This window comes from Gymnodraco acuticeps, unplaced genomic scaffold, assembly GCF_902827175.1.
Source record: "Gymnodraco acuticeps unplaced genomic scaffold, fGymAcu1.1, whole genome shotgun sequence".
NCBI lineage: Eukaryota > Metazoa > Chordata > Actinopteri > Perciformes > Bathydraconidae > Gymnodraco > Gymnodraco acuticeps.
In genome coordinates, this window is record NW_022990334.1 from 2130863 (window position 1) to 2148862 (window position 18000).

Sequence of the window (18000 nt, forward strand, 5' to 3'; positions counted from 1 at the left end):
ATTGAAGGTCTGATAGCAATTAGTCCCGCTCCGGCACACAGACTGACTCCTGTCTAATGATGTCATTGACCTTGTCACCCCCCAGGAGGTCAAAGTATCCATGTTAAACCATGCGTAATGGTTCCGTGTTTAGACTACAAGGGCCTGTCCGGCTAAATGGAGATGGATCGCTTCTTTTTGCTGCCGCTGGTGTGTGTTGCATCAGATGATACGGGTCTCAACGTGATACGCAGTTGATTAAATCAATACTCCACGGAAATGTGCGGTGGTGGGTTCCATTTCAATCCAATAACACAGAGGCTTAAGTTGTGCGTGTGTGTGCGCACGTGCCCGTACACGTATGAGCGTATACCCTTGAGGAGCGTTTGCAAAATAAAAGGACAAGGACATTTTGTTTGTTTGCAATATGCTTTTCAATTGAGGTCATCAACAGCAAATGCGCCGCCTTAAAAGAGGCATCATGATCATCTGAAGCGCATGAAAGCAGAAATCTCTTCCCTATCAGCAATGACAGAATATATGATCGTGGTCATTTACTGCCCCAGGTTGCTAAATCATCAGGGAAGGATCGAAAATGACAGCCCAGCAGGCTCATGCAAAAAACTGAGAGACATTTTATTCTATTTTCCGTGGCTTGTCGATTAGATTTGTTTGTGTAGAAGATGCTGCTTCTAAGGCACAGCGTCGAATGCGGCTGGTGGAGAAACGGCTGATCTAGATGTAGAATAGTGGATATGAAAGAATTACCAGCCATATGGCCACTGCTCTCCGAGTTATGTCAAGGATTGTTAGCCGGGCAGGTGCTGCCCCGAGGCTCAGCACATTGACAAATGCATGCACGCTGTTTATCACACTGTTTTACATGCTAACATAAACACAGCACAGCAATGCAAAGCACAGAACAAGAGACATCATTTGTGCTATTTTACTGCCTACCTGCTTTCCCTCCTTCTCTCCCTTTTTCTCCCTTTCTTTCTTTCTGTCTCACCCCAGCGGTGACCCGTAGCAACCCCCAGTCTAATGACCGCCTCAGTTTGACACTCATTAAAGGTGGTCAATTAACCGAAGGGGCCCGGAGTCACTTTCATTAGGAGACTTATAAAGGTCTATTTTAGTCTGGCTTTAAACAAAAGGGGGGAGACTAGGCGGGTGCTGGGTACCTGGTAGTAGACACAGGAGAACACTAGGGGAGGTTTTAAAACCTGCGAGAAGGAGAAAAAAAACCCTCTGGAGAGTCATTTGTTGTGTTTGTTATTTGTTTTGTTGAACTGGATTCTGTTGGTGTTTTATGGAAACAAACTCCGATGGTGGAAAACAGTGAAATTGCTGAACACAGTACAGAAAATTAGATCTCATGAGAGGGAAGATGAAAAACAGAGCCATCTGCTCTGAGGGCTGGCTCTCTAAAGACGATCTGGTCTCATTTCAATCCTTTGTATCACTCCTTTACAGTAAATCCAGGGAGACATTTCTGTTTTCTACCACGGTTTAAGCTGTTCTGTGTGTGTGTGTGTGTGTGTGTGTGTGTGTGTGTGTGTGTGTGTGTGTGTGTGTGTGTGTGTGTGTGTGTGTGTGTGTACTTTAGGAAGCATGTCCATGTGTGCAAATATGGGCGAGTGTACCAGGGGAAATGTTTTTCCCATTGTGCATGCTTCCTGCTGTAACATATCTTAGAGTGTGTGTATCTGGTTTAAGGCACAAAGTGTCTCGTCGGCCCAAGGCCTCTGGAGTCATCAGCCTGTGAAGGTCAAGTCTGATTCAAAGAGAGACAAGGCAGATTGGCATGGAAATGGAATCTGCTGTCTCTGTGCCAAACGTCCAGACTGACTGACTGCCCTCAGCCTCTCATCACATCCAAGTCTATCCTCTCATCGCACCGTCCACTCCTCCGCCTCCTCCTCTCGCCGCCGCCTCTGCATACCAATATCAGAATAACACAGAGGAGGAGTAGCACTGAGATGGGCCTGTTTAATAATCACGATGTCAAACAATGTCTGCATGAATGGGAAACACGAATCCAGCTGCTAGTTGCAGCCACGAACCATCTGCTTAAAGCAGAGCTGTCTCTTCTCGTTGTTTTCTTTTTTGTTTGGCATATGGCAGATGTAGCCTGAAGCCATTTTTAAGCAGTTATTTTGTAATGAAACAAGAAATGCACTTATTCAGCGAGTGGATTTATAATCAGCCTCTGCTAAGAGATGCTGCTTAAATGTTTATTATATCTTTATGAGAGAAGTCGAGTTAGATAAGCGTTATGAGGACTAATGTGTGTGTGTGGGTGTGTGTGTGTGTTTGTGTTCTGCTGTTGTATGTAATGAGCATGCGCTTTTGATATGAATGAGTGCAGTGAGGCGTGAGATGAGTATGTGCCTGCTGGTATGGAACAAGTCCTTGCACTACTTGTGTGGATTTTGTGACTGGACTATGTGTGTGTGTGTGTGTGTGTGTGTGTGTGTGTGTGTGTGTGTGTGTGTGTGTGTGTGTGTGTGTGTGTGTGTGTGTGTGTGTGTGTGTGTGTGTGTGTGTGTGTGTGTGTGTGTGTGTGTGGTGTGTGTGTGTGAGTGAGTGAGTGTGTGTGAGCAAGAGAGAGAGAGAGGAGAAGAGAGGGGAAAGAGGGAGGGGAGTGTTCATTGGGCTGAAATGGGTCCCTGCCCTTCATGAATATTCAGTTACCCCCCGAGTTCCACTGATGTCTCACTGATGTCAGCTTGCGTGTGGGAAAAGTAGTTGCCCCAGTAACACAACTCGCCCAAAGCTGTTCCAACTGCTGCAAAAAAAAGAAATTTAGGAATGCGTACTGTAGTTCATCCCCAAAATGCAAGCGCTCTGGTCTGGAGCCAGTAATAAAATACAGCTGAGTGAAATCTTCTTGATCTCATGTGGCACCCTGAAAACTAGGGCAGCACTTAGGTCACATGTTTAGGTCAGTCACCCTTCACTGGGGGATTCTCTAATGCATCCTGTCAACCGCTGTGCAGCATCGCAGCGAACACAAAGGCATGTCTGCGTCCGTTCATGATGCCTCCTGACTGCTCCTCTCACTTTTAATTTCTCAGCTGGGTATTTGCTGTGCATGTGTCTGTTAAGCTGAAAAACTCTTCTATAAAAGCTCTGTTTCGTGCTTTAAGGCAGGTGACATTGAGAGATCCTTCACTGCCACGCTGAATGAGAGATATTATTATTCTGACTATGTCATTGTCAAACAGACCTGCAGTGACACACACGCATGCGCACACACACACACACACACACACACACACACACACACACACACACACACACACACACACACACACACACACACACACACACACACACACACACACACACACACACACACACACACACACACACACACACACACACACTCTATCTGTCAGCATCCACCATCTCTGCCCCCACAGATGTTGCCTTAGTATTTAGGTCAGTTAGTTTGCAGATGGGTGGTCAGCAACGCTTGTATTAGCTTGGGTTTCCAGGAATTGATACAATGGGCCAGTCAGCTCTCTGCGGCCACCCTGGAGAAGCCGGAAGTACAGCTCTTTATAATCATAACGGACAGTGTCCGCTTACGGATACCAAACAGCATTAAGGTCGGACTAATGACTCACTGGAGCTAAGATTAAGATTGCTGTGAAAATCTATTGTACTGATGAATGCTTCTACTGTATCCAGGGAGATAAGATTTATCATATGACTATGTAATGCTGTATGTTACTACCGCCACTGCCACTGAGAACATTATCAACAAGCATTTTGCCTTTACTGTTTGCACATATAAATACGTGAACTGCCAATGAGCAGCTATTTCATCAATAATTAAAGAATACATTTAATGCTCTTTTTATTTATTTATAATTCTATTTTGGGTTCCCATTAGAACATGTTTACATGCTTTAATCTTTAAAAACGAATTTTCTTTGTTGCATACTCTCTGTCTCAATATACCTGTATTCACCTACTTTTCGAAATGCTCAGTTTTGATGCACCTGTCTCTTTAAGAGCCCCTCCTGAAAAAGCCCAGTCTCCTCTGATTGGCAGGCGATACAAATTGCAACTGTAGTTTCCAAGCCGTTGTCAGACCTGAGATGGAATCAGAATTGCACAAATGCTTACTCATTTCACGATTCAAGACTCATTCCTTTAGCACTCTTTTGAATGACAGCAGTATGCTAAAGGCTGAATACTGATTATCTGTATACAAAAGATGCTACAGCATAATGCTATCTTTAATCATTCATAGTAATCAATATTGTCAAGTTTTGTTAATTGTTGATTTGAATTTAGTTTCAGAAGTCTCTTTGTTGCTTTGCTCACTATTTTTAAATATTCATGAAATACTGTCAGCTTTTGAACAAATATTTTAAGTCGATATATTCAGCTTTTCATTAAATATGTTCACGTTTTGATTTAATTTTCTTAGGTATTCTCAAACATTTTCCCTTTTAATTTAAGGCTTTTAATTTGTATTTATATATTATTAAGTTTCATTCAATACCCTGAGCTGTTCTTCAAACATCATACCATTATATAACGTTTTTATCAAAAAGTTTACATTTTAAATAGATTTTACCCAGGATTTGAGTCAATTGACATGTAATATTTCCTGAATAGTATGCCAGTGACAGTTCATTTTATTGTAATGTGTAAATATTACAGTTATTTGTTTCTTGGATTTTGCAGGACATACCTCCAGAGCTTCCTGTCCTTCAACCACCTGTCAGTCAACCGAGGCCAAGACACAAATCCTTAAAAACAGGTTTAAAATATAGTTTCATAAACATCAGTCATGCATGAAAGAAAACAGAGGCCATTACTTTAATGTATAAACGTGTCTGTATTTGTCGGGGTGACTTTTTTGTAGTGCTAAACATCAAGAGCAGTTTGAGTGAAAGGGGGAAATGAGAGAGACAGAAGGAACCAAAGCTTCAAGGCATCATACTGTAATTGGAAAATTGTGCAAATGCGTTTTGGAGTCATGTTATATAAATGGCCAGCAGAGATAATGCCTGAGATTCGAGGCATGGCCTAATTGAGAGTAGGAGATGGAGGAGGAGAGGGGTGGCGATGCTGAGGGGGCGAATGAAGTGTGGGTTTTAAATTGGTTGAAGGAAATCTGGATGGAAATGGGATGTTTTCAAAGACGTGGGAGGGAGGGAGGCAAGGAGAGCGAGCTGTTTCTCTTTAAAGGGGAGGCGGGAAAGGAAGAAAGGGAATAATTCCCACTTTCTTCCCTGGTCTCCACACCTGTGACCCAGCAGCCAGCCGCAACAGCTATTTCTCCCACGCGTGTGTGCCTTTCTTATGTGTGTAAGTCTCTTAGGTTCCCTCCTTCCCCATATGATTGATGAGTCTCGGTTAGACCTGGATCTCTGCCATAGCCCGGGTCTGATCAGGCATTTTCTGGTCATAACAATGCCATCAATATGTGGCTGACGGCTGTATGTGTGTGTAATGAAACGTAAAAATGAAGCATAACCCAAGAGAGCCAAGACGTTATGGTAGAATTCCTGTTTCCTGCCCCTTTGCAGGATTAAAGAGGAACGTTGTTTAGATATAGTTTCCCGCAATTGATTGGAATTTGAATCACATTAATTAGCCCTTTCATGAGCGATCCATATGTTACTGTTTGACAAATGAACTTGCCTTTCATGGATTTTCTTCTCTCAGTTTCCGCTTCTTTGCCCCATCTCAGGTTTCTTATTTAGTTCTAAGACGGACCAAAAATCTGCTTGATATTTGATGAGCAACATTTGATGAAAGGCATTAGTGGGCCTGCATTATTTATAACTGGCGAGTGATGCATTAACTCATTAAATATGTATATGTACATTACATGAGAAGGAACATGTCCCATAGCATGTCATATTGATTATGGTGTGAGTTACTAGTCTCCTGCACGATCCATATGAACAAAAAAAACATTAAGTGATGGCAAACCAAAATCTCTTAAGAGCTATATTGACGGATCCCCCCGCCCTCCTCACCCGATGCATTGTCACAGTCGAGAAATTGCAGAACTTGGCTTCAACAGATCAAGGGTAGCGTCTGCACATGCAGCAGATTTTGTGTGGGAGCGTAGTGTGTGAAATAACGTGAGGGGGAAAGTAAGATGTGGTGCCAACTGACGCCGTTAAAGGGATCGTACCAGTGTTATTGAATTCTTTCCCTCATCTGGTTAGCTATCACTTTTCATCTCCTGCTGACAACTTTATTTTCCATCCAAGGCTTCTTTACGAGCTTCACTGGCCACGTGTCCTCATCAGGAATTGAAGCGACTCGTCTTGCAGGCAGTGATGTAGTAGCAAACAAAATGATAAAAACTATACTTATGTTGCCGACAAAAGAAAGAAAACATCAGTGCAATCTAAAATGAATTACTTAGCTCAAGAATGCATTAATCTTTGCTTCCTCACGAATATATATATATTAATTTATATTATGTAATTTGTTCTCGCTGGCTTAAGAAGGAAGTTCAATTCCCACATAAAAAATGCAAGTTTGCCCTGATTGTAGGTCTCAATGCCTCAGAGGTGACTCTAAGATAGTCTCCAGTGATTTACTTCTTTTCCACATTACAAAAGCTAAAAAAAAATGAACTTGACAAAAAAGCTTTCTTGGAAATTCTTTTTTCTTATTAGCATTCATGGCCATGGGTAGAAATGAGTGTAAGTTAAATTGTTCCCAAGCCACCTCAAACTGCTGGCAGATGTTGCTTTCCCAGGCGACTTGTTTCTATAAAGACATGTGAGCAACCATGTTATACAATCAGAACAAAAGGTGGGGAATTACACATGCTCACATCAATTAGAAGTCAAGAGTGTTTTAGCCGTAGTTTAAAATACACTGGTGACTAAATATGCAAATCAAGTAGAGTGTGAGTGCCTAAAAGCAAAAACAGTGACAGTTAAGCTACATTATGTAACAATTTTAGCCTAAAGTGACAGCTTCAAAATCTACACTGACTGTAATAGGGAGAATGGGGCCTCTGTCAGTCCCACTTTGCGCCCTTGCACTGTGTAACTCCGGTCGTACAATCCCCCAGGAGGAGAGCGTAAGAATTTATAGCGCTAAATTGATATTTTATGGAGAAAATGTTTCAGTTTTCTCCTCGGATGGGCTCTGGACTCGCTGTAATTTACCTAGTTTGCTGATGAATATAGTTTAGCTCGTTGCTATTGTGACGCTAACTACTGCTAACAGTAGCTGCCATTAGCTAGCTAGGGGTTAGCTCAGATAGCCGTGCTGTTAAGACAGAGAATTTTCAGCACTGGAGCAGTGTTATAGTTGGCACAGTATCTTTGGAGTGCTGGGAGGATGCTTGCAGGCCTGGGGAAGGGTGTGTTGCATGCTGTGCCTCATTAGAAGCAAAGCAGGCCTGAAGGCAACAGAACCAGGTTAGTAATGTTAGCCAAATTGCTATGTCTCGAGCTTTCACAGTTGCTTGATTTTTGGCCATTTAGCGGAGTTGGTCATAAGTAATGGTATCGTAACAAATGTATGAGTACAGCTGTCCATATATACCACAGTGGTGGTTTATTGCACTCTGAAACAGAGAGATTTGCTTTGAAAAGACAACCCTTGAATGATGTTGTAAGGAGCTAAGGATGATGCAGCAAAAATATATACAACATAGCATGTTGACCTGTTGCATCAACTACTAGACAATTGAATATCAAGCTATATATAATTATATAGATGATGCATTTATTAAAACATGAAGAGTTAACAATGCTGCAGTTCATGCTGTAACAGTAATATTTCCGTATTTCTGTGATGTTGACTCTGTTGCAGAACAACAGTAGAGCCCTTTGGCAAATTAGAGACACAGGTCTACACACAAATAAGACTCTCTCACACAGACAGACATTCACAGTGAAACATGCAGTCACACACAGAAGCTTAGTGGGGGGAAGGTTTTAATAAACCCACAGTAACGTGGAGCTATGGGGGCGTCTCGGGACGGAGCCAGGAAACCAGATGAACGTACCTGCCCCAAGGCTCAGAGAGAGAATCAGTGAGGATGGGGGTGTGAGTGAGGGAGGGGGGGGGGGACAGTCAAGCCACAGGCACATTATGTCTCTCATTGCCCTTACTTTCTCTCTCCTGCCATCAGTCTGTTCACTCGCCCACTCCGTCTCTGCTCACATCATCAGCCACACGAAAGCCATACCCACAAACACTGATGTGTTTGTCAAGAGAAAATGCCGATCACTTTAATAACATTTCATGCCATCTCTGCTTTCACCAAGGACTTGGAGATTGTTCCTCAGCCGGCTAAATGCAGACTGTAATTTCAGACTAACGCAATGGAAATGTCGACTGCAGCCAATCAGATTTAATCATGTATGAAGAAATGTAATTCTGGAGGACACCAGGGCAGAGCGGGTTGATACGGGTATTAGTTACTATGCAAAAAGGCGTGTCAATATTCCACGAATATGAATTTATGAAGCCTGCTTGTGATTTCAATCTGACTAATGTATCAGAACAAACCCATCTGTGCAGCACTGACCCCTGAGGTGAGGGTTTGGGGGGGGGGGGGGATTGTGTGTGCAGTGAGGAAGTGCAGTGAGCGTGGGCGGCTGGTTTAAGCTCCCACCAGGAACCAGGGTGGTCAATGAGTTGGCAAATGAAATATTTTACCCACATTTGTTAAGCTTGAAGGAAACACAACGAAGTAAGAACATCACTCCAGAACAAGTTCCATGGGAAAAATTTTATTTATCAATATGCGGTAGTTTCCAAACTGGTGGAACAGTATTTCGATTGTAGCTGGTGCCAATATGTTACGCTGAGAAGTGGCGAAAGAAGTGAATGGCAACAAAATAAAATAACAAAACTTGACAGTTATGATTCAAAGAAAGGGAAATAAATTCAACAGGTTCTGCTTACACATGCACATTGAAAAATAATACTGTGGCTTTGAACAATAGCAGAAATCAACCTACAGTGAGAGGCTCATACCATGAGCGACCAACATCCTTGTGCTAAATTAGGAAAGGAGGGAGAGAGCAACTTTAAAACAAAGGACCGCCTGGGAGATAATGAGTGGAGTAAAGCAGATGATTTATGGTGAGCGCAGAACGGTCACACTCTCATACGTGGCCTCTTTTCTCCTTCCTCTCTCCCACTCGCTTTACGTCTCTCTCCGTCAAGCCCGATAGACTTATTAAAAATGAGAAAAGATTCATTTTCTGGACCAAAATGTTTTGTTACATCTAATAATGGAGTGGAAGGTGTAGGGAACTCAAAGGCAGTGGAATAACACAGTCTTCATATGCAGAGTTAAGTGCTGTCTCCAACAGGGAAAGGGCCTTATCATCCATAGTTTAAATGACCTATCCATTTCAAAGCTACTCCGTGGCAAAGCTTCAGTCCTGAACAGTTTCTCTACAGCAACTAGAATTCTGTTGAATGGCGATGTTAAAACTCTGAACACCAGTTATTTTTTTATCTTTAACACGTGTGGTAACAAAGACTTTTTTGACAATACTGGACGCTGCAAAAAAAACAGCTTGTGTCTGTTGCAATATTCAGTTTAACTCTAAAAGAAAATAAAAACATATTGCAAACAGAGACAAAAATGCAAGGATTCATACAAAACACACTTTAAAAAGACAACTATTTACAAACATCCTCCATTACAAAAATCTAATCTTAAATTCTTCTTATGAGCAGTGTTCAGGTGAAATTACATCTTAAATTGGGCTCTATCCATATATTTACATTTCTCTGTTATCTCATTTATCCTTTTTTTTTTTTCTCCCCAAAACAAATTGAATAACATTGAGTGGTCACTAGTATGAATAAAAATGAAATATGGTGGTCATTTGGTAATGACTCCCTTGGCTGGTGTAGGTGAATGGATGCGCACCGATCCGAAACAAAAATATTTGAGTTAAATGTGTTTCACAGAGGGCCGCATGCTGAGTTAAAACACAGGACCACAAAAGCACGAGCAGCTGTTTAGGCTGTTAACTCCGAGGTTAACGACACGCAAAAGCCACTGGAGTCTTCCCGGAGTCTTCAAGCAGGGCTGCCTTTTAACTCAGCAGTGTATATCCGTGGATGGCAACGGTATGTGGCAGCGGGTGATTGGTGTCTCTGCTGGGGAATAAACATTCACCAGGCAGCCTGACCGTTTGACTGGAGATAAACCTGGACCCGTCAGTCTCGGCCTGTCTGTGCGTGTGTGTGATTGTACATGTGCGACAAACGTCAGCTCGAGCGTGCGTGCTGAGGAATAGCTGTCCTTATCTGCTCCCCTCTCCTCTCACACATCATTAACCGGGACTGCGGCGCTCCGTACTCTGGCAGCCACAGTTAGGAGTTCCAGTCCCCAAAAAACAAATCTGCTGGGCTTCTACACCACAGATGCATTCATACACATACACACACACGCAGAAAAACTGCAATTATAAGCAAAAATGAGCTCGTAGAAAGCATTTACATGTGCACATAGACAGGTTCCACCGCCACCTAAAGCAAGCTTCGCTTTGCACACATCCAGCCGCAGTAAATCCTGTCTCGGTGCCGCTGCCCTGGGCTGTGAGATAGCTGAGCTGCAGTGTCCTCGCCGGCTCGACACCTTGACTGAGGAACATTCTGCACAGCATTTTTATTCACGGCACAACTGGGGAGAGGATGGAAAAAATGAATGCTAAAATACCTCTACCCACCCGTCCACCATCACTACCCCCACCCCTTATCCCCATCTGCACTGCCATCTTCCTCTCAGGTTATAGCCAAGTCACAGTGTGGGCACAGAGATGGCACATAGATTACTCACACGCTGGTGACACCACTGACTCTACAGATGGCAGCCAATTGGCCTCTCGCAATACTGTATCCCAATGTTCGACCGTAGCTCGCCATCCAACTCATAGGGCGTCCTACCTATGTAGGCCAGCCAATCAGTGGCGACCACACCATCTACGCCCAACCCTGCCCAGGCAGCAGCACGCACCAATCTAACCGTTTGATGTTACACCGGAGCATCAGAAGACAGAACAAACGAATATCAACCTGCCTGCTGTCTCGATACACATCTACCCTAAAGCTCAAAAACACCTTCGATGGGTGCCAACTGGAGCACTGACAGGGTGGCAGGGTTTTATAAGATCTCAGGATTGTCTGTCTGTCTGTCTGTCTGTCTGTTTTTGAACTTTTACGATACAGTAACTTCCTCTAAGCCAGTAATTCTGCCCAGATACAGGACTGGTCTGGACATGCCCGGACCCACACACACACACATGGAGGACACACCTTTAAATACACACAAGTAGGTCATAAATACCAGAGTAATGATAAAGCTGATATCAGACCAGCGGAGAAGGGAGTTCTTCCAGGATACACACACACATACACACCTCGACGTCAACAGTCGAGGTGTATTCTAGGGAAAAAATATATCGGATGACTCGATGGATGACGTGGGTGGTGGTTGTGATAAGATGGAGTTATAATGATGATCTATTCAACTCTATACATTGTGCACTTGTAGGAAAAGTCTAACAAAATACAACTGCTTTGTGAACTGAATCAGGGTTTTCATGGAAATCCTCCATCAAAAATAGTAAGTAAGGCAAACATCAGAGGTGCGAAGGGAGAGGAAACACGTTATTTCACACACTATGTCTGATACCTGAGCTATCTGGAGAGTTTCCTGGCCCAGCACGGAGCCCGGACTACTAACACACATGCACGCAGACACAAACACACGTTTTATTAACGCTTGCACATGAACTGCAGGCTGAGTGGCTTTTGGGGCCTTTGTCTGCCTAGTGTGCTGTCGTGGTGTGTTTAATTGGGTGTTGCACAGACTGTACTTCAGGGAACTGAGATAAGTTATATCCTGCCCGTTAAAGGGGACAGCGGACCAGGAAGCTGGAGTCCCATCTGTTGGTTCGCTCCAGCCCCGCCTCCCTCCCTTGTTGGAGCACAGTGGGGAGATATAGAAGGTAGTAAGGTGGGGAGGATGAGGGGCAGGTGGGGATTGTCAGACACCCCAAACAAACGGAATAAACCTTTCTCAGCAGTCAGCTCGTGACCCCATGTCAGTGCGTGTCTCTCCAGATTTGTGCAGCAGGTGGTAGAAATAACACGGGCTTGAAGAAGCATCAAGTCCCCAAAAATGCAAGGAAAGTGTTCTTCCCGAGAACATAAATCAAGCGCTCCTCTCATTCTCTCTCCCGGCTGTGTGGCTGGCTGTGCGGAGCTCGTCAGACTTTGTAGTAGATGTTGGCAGGGCTCTGCGGCGGCATCTCCTGGACGATGTAGACGGGGTGGCCATAGTCGCCGCTCACCTTCTCGTAGTGAGGGCAGTAGTTGTTCTCTGTCCGCAGCGGAATGATGATGTCACTTGGTTCCGTGCCAGCCGTGCCCCCGGGCATCTTGGGATTGGACAGCGTGCTGAGTGACAGCGCAGAGGGTCGGGGCTGCGAGTGGGCATTTTTCCTGGAACGCTTGCGCATCTTGATTAGCAAGATGATGAGGAGGAGGATGAGCAGGAGGAAGATGATGCAGCCGCCCCCAATGGTGGAGAACAAGGCCACTTTGGAGCTGAGGAAGCTGTCCGAGTTGCCCGAAGAACCGGACTGGTCCTGATTCATGGTGTCTAAAGAGAGAGACAAAAAGAGAGGGCTTAGGGACTGCACATAAATTACTAGGGGGGTCAGGAAAGGTATCGTTATTTTTAGATATGCACCGAATATTCGGCCACCGAAAATTATCGGCCGAAAATGGTTAAAAAGGCTGGCTCACAGGGGGGGGGGGGGGGGGGGGGGACATTGACCTTTGTCATCGAGATTGCCCTGAGCCTTTAACAAATCGTATTAAATAATCTGATGACAGACTGTAAACAGAATAGCTGAAATATTAACAAACTAAATAACTCAGTTTCCTCTAATCATTAACCCATGTTTGTATCATGTAGTTAACTCCGTGTGTTGCTGCTAGCATACATAACACCTGACGTGGAAACGTTACTCGTGGATGGGGGCTACAGAGCTGCTAGAAAGACGGTCGAACCCGGTACATTCCTCCGTCTGAATGTGGAGCACTTTTGCTAAATGTTTAGACAAATTGCTCGTGCTTACATGCTAAACTCTTATTGCACTTATGGTAACAAGTATTCTCCACATCGAGACGGGTAAAGTTTAACCACACCTCGGAGCGCGTTCTCTCCGCCATCTCCGCAGTGTGCTCCGCTGCATGTAGCAGCTGCGTGTGTGTAAACTGCCCCGCCCCCTCGCACACAGACGGGGGAGAGATCTCGTCTGATCGAAAATACATCATAGACGCATTTGTTGTCTTTGCATATTAGAAACGAGTTGGCGACACTAAGACTGCGATATAATGTTTTTTAGCAATAATACATGACATATATAAATGTACTGTATGCATTCAAAAGTGCTGAATAAATGTTTTATGGACCCATAATAGTGATTATTATTTAAGTTAAGTTTTGCCATAATCATGTCTATTTCCATAATCAGGTAGCTGAACAACATTGGTAAAAAATGTATCCATTATATATATATATATTTCTATTGATCATTTTCGGCATTCGGTTTTCGGCCAACTGTTTCCTATTTTCGGTATCGGTTTCGGCCAAGAATTTCCCATTCGGTGCACCCCTAGTTATTTTATTGTTGCTGAAGGAAGGGCAGCCATACTTATTTTGGAGGACAACAGAAGGTTTTATTTTGGTTTTATTTACCCCATATTTATGACCCCGCCAAAGAGTTTTTCTTCTGGTCATTTTAGCGGTTTGTCTGTTTGTCAGCAATATCACGGAAAAACGAATGGCCCGATGTTCATGAAACACAGTGGAACAGTGTAGCACGGGCCAAGGAAGAACCCATTACATTTTGGAGCAGATCAAAAACACAGGGTGGATACACATTATGTTTCACTTATGGAGACAGCCTTGGCGGGGTCTTGGCTCTCTGAGTGCCCTTTTAGTTTTATTTCATATCTGTGAGATTTATTATATAAAAAGAGAGCCCAAATAGGCACATCAAAAAAGATGGCTTCCATGTGGGCCATAAAGGTGCATTTTGACCAATGCAGAAGACTGGGGGCGGGGTGAAACTATGCAGTGCACAAGCCCCCCGGCAGCGGTTCCATGCTCAAATATTTTGAGGCTAGAAAAACTGTTTATTTAGCAGCTTGTTTAAAAAAAAAAAAAGAGTGGCTTGGTTTTCATAATTGTGTTAAGTTTGCACTAAATATATTATTCTGAGATAATGCAGTTTCTCTGTAACAGAAGGGGTAGGGACTACGAGTCAGCACCCCACCCCAATCATTTTCATACAGTCCCTAAGAGACTTCCGAACAATCGCAGCAGTAATATAATTTTCAGTGAGCCAGCGTTGTCATGTTCAGATCTTACTGTTCTGTGCCTAAATCAACTGTGATCATATCCCTGTATGTTGTTTGCTCTACATGGCATAACGGCCCCATTGATGTAATCTAATTGAATTAGTTTATTCAAAATAGACTCCTAATGAAATCTGCAAACAACACTCAACATGACAAAGATCTCTGCTCTGATAAGATCCAAAATGCACAAGCCAAGATTTGTATGGAAAATGCCAAGTGAGATACGATAAAAAAAAGGGGGAAGGCAATATCTTAACATCTGATTTTATTTTATCCTTTTCGTCTAAGGGGTTCAGGATGGGGTGGGGAGGAGAAGGGGAGGGGCTTTGACTGGCTCCTCTAGTGACTGAAATCCGAGAAGAACCAAATCTGTTTTCCATGTATGCATGCAGCTGCTGCCAAAGAGCAGCACTCACCTCCTCCCACCACCTCTTTACTGTCCATGACCCCCCCACCCCCCAACAGGCACACAAAAGCCTCATACCTCTGGAGACTACCATCCCCACTAATGACTGTGTCTCCTCACTGGGCTGACCACTCCGCACATAACCATGTATTGAGGAGGGCATAACTGGGCCTTATCACGACCAAATGACATCACAGAGCTACCGATTCCACGCTTATCTATGAAATCAGAGGCGCGAGGAATTTCGTACATTCTGTGTGCTGCACGGAGAGATCCGGAGCAAGGCTGTCAGACATTTCATTCCTGAAATATCAGCCCCTCAACCACACTGACACGTCCTTCATTCCACCCTCCACTTATTCACTTGACATAATCCCTGATCTAACAATGGTAGACAGGTAAAAGCCCGGGTATGGCGAAAAAATGACATTAGGCAATCTTTTTATAGCGCAACTAATGTCAAATAAGCAATTATTAAATGAGGGGAGCTTATCACATTGGGACAGGCTGTACTTGGGGGAGGTTTTGTGGCGTGCAAAAGTTGTGGAGTAAGTCAAAAAGTTGAGAAGTGGTCCCTTCTGTGGAAGGAAGTTATGAAAGGTGCCGGTGAAAACAGGAAACAAGGAAGGCCCAGAGCCTCCGAGGGGGCGCCAGTGACTCTTTCAATTATCTTCGCTTTAATCTTCATTTGTCTGCAATTCTAATAAGGTTTAAGAAGATATATAATAAAGGGGAATGTCTTTGAGTCTCCTTGGGCGCAGCAAGTGCTTTGTGTACAGTGTGAATAAGAAAGTAACCTTTGGTGAGCTGTATTTGTTTCGGGCGTGTCTTCTTATTGTCTTATTGTGAGCTGCATTTTGGGATTATGATTTCCATCTGTATTACATTGGTTTAACATCTTTCTTGCAAGTTGACCCCCAGATATGAAAGGAAGGCCTGCGGCGTGAAAAAGCCATGAGAGAGAATGCTTACTTTGGGAGACAAAAACATGATTTTTATTTTCTCTTTTCAGGCTAATTGTGAGGAATTATTAGAATAAGCCTCAAGGCTGTGAATATTCTTCTTTTTACACTTCAAAAACCTTTATTTTGCTAAACTATGTGCACTCTTGAAACTAGTAGGCATTCTGTAAAGAGTCTGAAGCTGCAGTTTCTGGGTTTAATGCTGCTGTGTCACTCTGCTCACCAGAGTTTCCTGGCATCTCAGGGCCGACTCGTCCCTTGTCGGCTGGACTGGGACTGGACTCCGGGATGGCGTTGTTTTCTGGAACCTCCGGCGCCGCAGGGTTCGCGTTCGGGACTGTGGGAAACAGAAAACACACAGAAACTCAGCCTTGGTGAGCTACATGCGCTGAATCACAATGACTTGTCCCTCTGCATCTGCAAGGATTGTTCTTTATTATCTTTCCATATATCTTTCATGCACAGAGAAGGCTGTCTTTGCATGTGTTGAATTTGTCTCAGAAGTGAAGATGAAAGCAGAAAAAGGAAGGACAAGTCAGCGAATGTCTGCGAAACACGCCAGTATCCCTGTCCTGTCGTAAAAAATGAGCTCACATCTACATCAGCAGCTCCTTCAGCAAACACTCAGACAGGCATTTCCAACGCTGACACATTCATGAGAGCGTATAACACACACACGCCAGTGAACACACATAAGCCCACACATATACTTACAATACACTTAGGCATGGCAGAATGAGGGTAAAGCAGTTATATATTAACTTTTTATTGTTTTACATTATTCATCACGTTAAAAGGCCATGATATGTCTTATTTATTGCTCTGGATTTAACTCTGCCACAAAGAAGCACACTTTTGAAAAGGAGAGAATAGCAGGACGGGAAGAGTTAGGGACGAGGCGAGGAGGGGGTTGTATAAGCTCTGAGGGGAAAGCTAAGGAAACAGACAGTTTATCTGTCTGTCTGTTGTGATTTTAGCACACGCACTTTGAAGTCTTTGTGCGGTAAACACCGGTGGGTCCGCGGCGTGTCTTTTACGAGGGCAGGGCCGGCAGACGGGGAGCGGTTATAAACTATTACTGAAGCCGGTCAGATGGATTCCACAGCACACTATCAGATGCTGCTGCTCCATCAGGCCTTATCTGCATCTACCCCAAGGCCCGCTCTGAGGGGTGTGTGTGTGAAATAGAGAGGAGGGCGTGTGGGGAGGCAATTTACATTTGAGTCCCTCGTGGCAACTTTGTGTGGCCGTGCATCTGTGTGTGAGAATGGAGAGGGCCTGTCAGTCTATCTTATATTTCCACCTCAGTTTCAGCCCGAGTCGGTAGGGAAATGATTCTGTGTGAGATGTCTGGAAGATATGAAAAATAATATGGAAATAAGTCAAAGAGGGACATAAATGAAGCGGAAATATCTTTCTTTGTTTCAAGAGGAACATAACCTCACTATTAACAATATCCCCTCCTCCTCTATCTTCTCCATGTCCAGACCACCGCATTGCTCCATTCTGATTGCAGTAGTAGTGAACCTAGCCGAGAGCTGTTGTGCTCCGTCAATAATTAATGAGAAGAGACAGGAGTGAGAAGTGGGAACATTCACGTACGGCAGAGGATACACAGTGATCTGATTCACTCGCACATAGCCCCAACCCAACACTGAGCATGTGCAGGGAGCGTTCTAATGTTCTGACCCATTTTTCTGTGTGTACTGCTGACATTTCCCTTAGCTATGCAGACAGCAACTACCTCAGAACTGCCAGCCCGCCAGAAGGAGGGAGGACGAGGAGGAGGGGGGAGAGTGAGGGAGACAATGATGGAGCTACAGCAGAGAGCGAGACAGTTAGAGGGAGAGATGAGGCGGTGAGTCAACATATTTCTAATGAGCACGGTGACATGATGTGCTGGAGGAGAAAGAGAGCGCCGAACAGAGATGGATGTATAAAATATGGGCTCCCCCTGTGTTTCCCCTGCAATCAATTTCACTTCCTTTCCACTTTTTACATTTTTTATAAAGACAAAAGACGGAACAGGAGCCGTTTAAAGTACAATTAGATATTGACGTGTTAGGGCGCATAATTTCCCACAAACCAATGATTCATCTTGATAAAGCAGGGGAGTGTCGCTGCAAGAAAGCACAATGCAAAGAATGCAGGATGAGTCACTGAAATATAATCCATAGAGCAGAGTGTAAAGGTGCTCGAGTGGACACACAGTATGGGGACTCGCACTTGGCTGCAGGAAGTGTT

General features: G+C 44.0%; 1 protein-coding gene across 1 annotated transcript in view; it reads right to left on the bottom strand.

The window, feature by feature from the left end:
• Positions 1–8704: 8704 nt before the first annotated feature.
• The window catches only part of efnb1 (ephrin-B1), a 60226-nt gene continuing 50930 nt past the window's right edge, over positions 8705–18000 (bottom strand). Inside the window, exons 4-5 of the mRNA XM_034223181.1 lie at positions 15980–16093; positions 8705–12619 (exon numbers count right to left, since the gene is read on the bottom strand). Of these exons, the coding sequence (XP_034079072.1) occupies positions 12225–12619; positions 15980–16093 (509 nt within the window). The 3' untranslated portion in view covers positions 8705–12224. The remainder of the gene's footprint in view (positions 12620–15979; positions 16094–18000) is intronic.